Here is a 6,337-nt window from a genome sequence, read left to right on the forward strand (position 1 = left end):
GTCTCTCAACGGCCAAACTCCCCCGGCATGCTTATCTCTCTATTTTGGCCGATTTCTACTCTTTCCAGCCGCCTCCTCAGAAATACGTACACCAGGAGTTGATTACTCGTAGTAGCCTGGTATCCAGCCTTGTTAGCTTTATTAGTCCGCTTCCCAAGATCCGCGGGGAGATACCAGGCTATACTCGTAGCCCCACCCGTGGTAAAACTGCCGAGAAAAACAGCACCCCAGCCCCAGGTCATCTGGAACCCAGGCTGGTCTGCTATTAAACTCCTCTGACATAATATTTGTTGTAATTTAATACGACCAAAATACACTATAACCTCCTTGTTTCATAGTACGACTTAGCCAACTTCTATGATTTTTCAGCTTCGCACTGGGACCAGGTTACACTGGGAACCACACAGCGGCCACCGTGATTCCGCATGTAGGTATTTACATTTGCGGATGTAAAGATACTAAAAAAAGTACTGCAAGACGCCAGACAATTTTTTCAAGGGTAATACAGTATGTTTCGCGCGACTATCCTATACTAACTGTGGGCTACAGTGTCCTTTTGATAACAATGAAAAGGAGAAAGCATACGTACATTGAGTTCCGTATTCACCCTAGAGGGGCCCGGGACGGGGTCGTCTGTCGGCTCGTCTTCTTGTGAAGTTTCTTGTGTCACTGCCAAACGTTGCTGAAAATATAAAAGCAGCCCGGAGGCACTCATAAGTTTGTCATAGATTACAAAACATATAGTAACATGCGATGGATATAATATCAACAGTTATATTATGAGAAAATCTGACAAAGAGTGTATTTTTCCTTTGAAGAAGCAACTGTATTACTTATTCACAAAACCAAACAAATAATTTACTAGTATGTATATGTAACCAGCTGTATGTAACATCAAGTGACCCAACCTTTTTCTCTAGTCCGGCTGATTCAGAGATACCATTGCAGACCTCAGCTCCATGTGCTCTTACGTGAGCATAATAAGTGGAATTCGAGACGTAATCTCCACAATGTGCACACCATGGATTTCCTCTGCTGTTTCGGCGAATCTCCGTATTTCTTTTTCGCGGCATTGTTTACTTAGAACTTTTGACTGACGACGACGACATTAACTGTCATCAAACTACAATACAACTGGTACTTGACACAGTAGACTTGATGGAATCTGTACGCGGGGAAAAGACGCCATGGTACAGCGCTAGTGTCCACCAGACTGCGGCGCGGGTTTATATATAAACTAGAATATGAAAAGTGATTGTCCAAGGGGGCTTGGATGAGACCGTGACGTGTCATAAGCGATGCACTTTAGAAACTTCGTTGGCTACCGAACGAAAGATCTACTCTACTCTTGTTGCCGCCCGACCCAAGCCCTTTATGGCCTTTATCTATCCAAGGAGATAAAACCTCTTTGATCTATCACGCCAGCGAGGAGATAATTAGAGCCAGGGGTCAACTTGGAGCTCGAGTCTCTGGCTGAATCTTGACTGAAGGCACTCGCGGTAGGGTGCACACACGGCGGGGACTCCTGCTACGTCCTAATCTCCAAGCAGATCCGCAGATCCCTTTCGATGGCGAGACTAGCCTGGGTTCTAGACCCATAGCACACTAGTTATGGACACTCCTCTGGCCAAAGATACTGCCGTGCCACCATATGATCTGCTTGGAGATTACTACGTCATGACATATATTGACCCGCCGCTTTATTCAAATTTATCGTTGAAAGATTAAATCCAGAAGCCGGGCTGTTTTATAAGCCTTTCAAAGTTTCATAACGCATCTATACGTACAAATTATTAAATCAATTAGCCTTGAATATCTATATGGTTAATGATAAGAGCTTATTGCAAATTTCTGCCCGAACAATTAGCCTTCGGGCAGAAATTTGCAATAAGCTCTTAATCTGGAAGTAGTTCTCAGTTGCATTTTACTGAGGTGGGAGGGCGGCTTAGCTTGTTCTTGGTACTGCCCATCTCCTAGTAAATCAGTCAAGTGACCGCTTCCTGCCTTGGACAGGTCTCCATCAATCAAAATAGGTTTCGTGGCCTGTTATTCCCATCACCCTGTCCCAGCATGTGTGATCAGACAGACTGTCTCTCTCCACACCCACCAGTGGGACAAGTGTCGGTTTTCTAAACAACTGAAGCGTTGGAAAGTAATATATATATATACATCATAAAATTTAAGGTCTGGGGTAAATCCGTACTTTTCGGTTATAAACTACTGCTTTATGACGTACAGTGCCACGTCCAGTCTTTGGGATATCAATGAAGTATCATTTTTATGTGTGACGCACATATGGTCTGAATCTGGACGGTCTTTGCGAAGGCACAGAAGGCACAAACCCATGGGAGTTCTTGGATTCCTTCACACGACCACACAGGCACAAGACCGCCTGATTCCAGCACTGCTGTGTTTGGCTTGCCTACAGACTCGACGTGTTTCACCGCGCTCTAAAATCAGTTAATTTCTCCAATCCCTAATTCTTTTTCGGTTCCGTCACAAGAAGTTGTGACCGCTTGATTCCAGCACTGCTGTGTTTGGCTTGCCTACAGACTTGACGTGTTTCACCGCGCTCTAAAATCAGTTAATTTCTCCAATCCCTAATTCTTTTTCGGTTCCGTCACAAGAAGTTGTGACCGCTTGATTCCAGCACTGCTGTGTTTGGCTTGCCTATAGACTCGACGTGTTTCACCGCGCTCTAAAATCAGTTAATTTCTCCAATCCCTAATTCTTTTTCGGTTCCGTCACAAGAAGTTGTGACCGCTTGATTCCAGCACTGCTGTGTTTGGCTTGCCTATAGACTTGACGTGTTTCACCGCGCTCTAAAATCAGTTAATTTCTCCAATCCCTAATTCTTTTTCGGTTCCGTCACAAGAAGTTGTGACCGCTTGATTCCAGCACTGCTGTGTTTGGCTTGACTAAATTTAAACTTGACGTGACCGCGCTCTGAAATATCGCAGTCCGGTCTCTCTGTCTGTGTTATGTCGCGGCCGACACCGACCAGCAGACGCAGAAGGAGAAGACTCTTGCCCAGTCCAAGCGGCTCAATTGCAAGTCCAGGAGCTGAACCGGTGACAATGGACGATATCTGGAGGTACTTTACTTTTAGCAGTTTTGCCTTTCTTGCCCAGTGTGAAAATTGTTGCTAAATTCTATTGTTTTACACTATCCTGGAAAGCCAGAGTACAAATATTATGATCGCCTAGCCCTAGCCTGGTTGCTATCCTCCGTAGTAGTTTCCATCGTCTCCTTAATGTTGCTGACGGAAACTAGGGAGGATGGCATCCAGGCTAATTAGCCTGGAATCCATCCGTGAACGCTGTATATCCGCCCAATTCCTCTCCGGCCCGCTCCTGCTTCTTGAAGGAGGAGATATCTCCGAGCAGACGTGTCGGTGGCTGCAAAATACAGTATCAAATTTGATACTGTATTTTGCAGCCACTGAAACATCTGCTTGGAGATTAGGCAGGAGCGGAGAGCCGGGAACGGAGCGGATATACACGTTCACGGATGGATTCAAGGCTAGGCTAAATTATCATTATAATTTATCATCGCCCAAATATTATGTTGCCCTCCTTGGCAGGCGTTACGGGAGCGGGGTGGGGTGGTTATCTTCAACTTTCACGATTTTTTTAGCAAACGTAGATCACACGCATTCGAACTGGGTGGAAGAACCTCCAAAACGGCGATAGATACCAGGTTAAACCTTTTACCGCCAACCCTAGATTCCTAGTTGCTATAGTTTTAGGGTTGGCGGCCATAGTTTCTTAAATTATGCGTGCGGTCTACGTATGATCACAAACTCGTGCATGTCGAAAGTAAGCGCCCGCTTCCGGAACGCCTGCAAAGGAGGCTAGCCTATAGTAACTTGGGATGATAACAATCTAGATCTAGCTTTCCCTACTTTAATAGCTTCGTGTAGTTGTCTATCCTGGGACCCTAGCATGTCGCGCTACGGTATTGAATTTGAGGCCTAGACAAATCATACCGCCATAATTTGGTATGATCTTTTGCCAAATTGCGTTTTATTATTTGTTTGTCACAAGATTGTCAGTACACACTGGATGGCAAGGGGTTGGTTTCCCGCCAAAGTTCACTGCTACCTTTCCCGCCGAAACGAAAATCCGCCACTTGAAAGTAGAACGAGAATATAATTTTACTGTGACGGGACACAGCTGCTTTGTTACGTGAAGGAGATCCTGATCTCCGGCGGAGTACTAGTATTCAGTTCACTATTCAGTCGGTTTTACTTGTCAGCAGCGAAAACTAAAGTTTCCCTTTGTTATATCGGCATGTCGTCTGCAGGCATGCCCGTGATGATGTACGCATGCTTATTCATACCGTAGGTGTTTTCGATATATTATTTTAAAAGCACCCCTACATTTAGTAGGAATTTTGGAACTGGCCGTCTGTAAACTGTTGTTAAAGTGGAGCACAGCGGGGGTTTGAAGTTAACACAGATGCATGCTTCGTCGACCATGGTTAACTTAAGGAATGGGGGGCAGTTCTGAGATGTGTCAGCAGTTAAAAGTCATGGTTCTGTACTTTGTATTTTCATGAAATTGAGCATGTGGTGTGTCGTTATATCCGTAATGATGCACGAGTTTTTCTTTTTACCGTAGAAGTTTTTATATTGTGGTAAATGTATATTTCAAAAACACCCCTATTTTCTATATTGTTGATTAATTATGTTGTCGCCCGGCATCTCTGGCCCGACATAGTCGTGTTAGTGTGACGGGCCCGCACAGTTGACACTGCAGTGTGACGGGCCCGCACAGTTGACATTGTAGTATGTCGGCGCGCACAGTTGACACTGTTTAGTTTATAGCTACTAGTATACTGTTCTCAATCTGCAAAACATAGAACTTCACGGAGAGTTGTTGCCTGTGGCTGCTTGTTTTATCTTGATTTTGTACGCGTGACGCAGGGAAAATCTGATTTCGGACAGATTTCACATGACATAACATATCTAGAGCCTTTTCTGAAAGAAACGTTTTGCTTTTGACTTCAACGAACAGGAAGCGCTGCCTGGGCTCAGCTCATTGTTCGAACCACTCTCCAAGCAGAGGTTTAGGCTTCGGCTTATTTTAGGCGTGTTAATTAGGATTTTTGTTGTACTGGTACCAGTATATATTTTTACGCCAGCCAAACTGATAGACCGTTCCTGATCAAACGCGTCGAACCCTTGCCTCCACCAGGCACCGCGGATCGCTGGAAAAACAGTAGAAATTGGCCAAAATAAAGGGCATAGTATGTCAGGGGAGTTAGCCGGCCAGAGAGATACAATATGCGATGTCTCCCTCTATGGCCGGCTAACTCCCCTGGCCAATTATATCTCTTTTTTTCCCGCCGATTTCTACTATTTATACAGCCCGCAAAGGAGTCTGGTGGAGACTACATCCGTCCCCTCCTCAAATAATTCTACACTGCGGATGTGTCCTTGAAGAAAGATAGCATATCCCCTTTTCTGGCCTGCTGAAAGAGTTTTTCGTTGCTGAAAACTCGACCCTAAAATTAGGCGGCAAAACCGACATTCTGGCGGCGGTGGCCGTCGCAGCCCTTCCCGCGCTTTTTTTAACGGAGATGTTCGAGTTGCTAGGGCGTTGCTATAAAGGGGGCGTGGCTTCTGGAACGGTCTATTAATACCTGCCTGACCCGGATCCTGCACAGGGCTACCCCGCAATCTGGCGACATTTATCACCGATGTTGTCATGAGCTCCTGGTTACCAAATCAATGTACTGGCAGAAATCGTACATTTTCAGTGCCCTCGTCTCAAATATAGCTACATGCTACTTCACTAGCCTCTACCAGGCTTGAGGGCGCGCTTGAGGGCGCGGCTGGACAACACGCCGAGTCAGCCAGTTTACAGTTTGCCGGTGTCACAGCGATCTCGCCCCCTAGCGATCTCGCCCACCAGTGTGTGTGTGGGGGGGGGGGCGAGATCGCTAGCATTGTCAAAATGATTTTGGGAGGGTACACATAGGGTAAAAACGCAGGATCATTTGATAATGACTAGGATTTCGATATCAGTAAGGAAGCAAGCCAATCACAGAAATGTAAGGTCTCTTACAGTCTCTCTATATGCTGCGACGTTAATGAAAACAAGTTTAGCCCTATGGTTATAAAGAAAAATATATTACTGCTCATCGATGGCATAACAGATTATACTAAAATGCGTAGTGTTTAATCTCTTCTGGTCTCTTCTAACAATCAATTGCAAAAATTTAACAAGTTTATGTTCTTGGACACGCTAAAACTGAAGTTTTGGAGGAAATACTTCATTTTGAAAGGGGTCGAAATCACTAAAGAGGGGCGAGGTGGGGGACCAAATCGCTA

At 45.2% G+C, this 6,337-nt stretch overlaps 2 protein-coding genes across 2 annotated transcripts in view; one reads left to right on the forward strand and one right to left on the reverse strand.

Annotated features, from left to right (window-relative positions):
* LOC109468251 overlaps positions 1-1,307 on the reverse strand; it is a 4,116-nt gene extending 2,809 nt beyond the window's left edge. The window contains exons 1-2 of the mRNA XM_019766508.1: positions 909-1,307; positions 590-682 (exon numbers count right to left, since the gene is read on the reverse strand). Of these exons, the coding sequence (XP_019622067.1) occupies positions 590-682; positions 909-1,073 (258 nt within the window). The 5' untranslated portion in view covers positions 1,074-1,307. The remainder of the gene's footprint in view (positions 1-589; positions 683-908) is intronic.
* A 1,508-nt stretch (positions 1,308-2,815) lies between these two features.
* LOC109468260 overlaps positions 2,816-6,337 on the forward strand; it is a 7,003-nt gene continuing 3,481 nt past the window's right edge. The window contains exon 1 of the mRNA XM_019766518.1: positions 2,816-3,094. Within this exon, the coding sequence (XP_019622077.1) occupies positions 2,982-3,094 (113 nt within the window). The 5' untranslated portion in view covers positions 2,816-2,981. The remainder of the gene's footprint in view (positions 3,095-6,337) is intronic.

Source organism: Branchiostoma belcheri, unplaced genomic scaffold (assembly GCF_001625305.1).
Source record: "Branchiostoma belcheri isolate BF01 breed outbred unplaced genomic scaffold, Haploidv18h27 scaffold197, whole genome shotgun sequence".
In the NCBI taxonomy this organism is placed as follows: domain Eukaryota; kingdom Metazoa; phylum Chordata; class Leptocardii; order Amphioxiformes; family Branchiostomatidae; genus Branchiostoma; species Branchiostoma belcheri.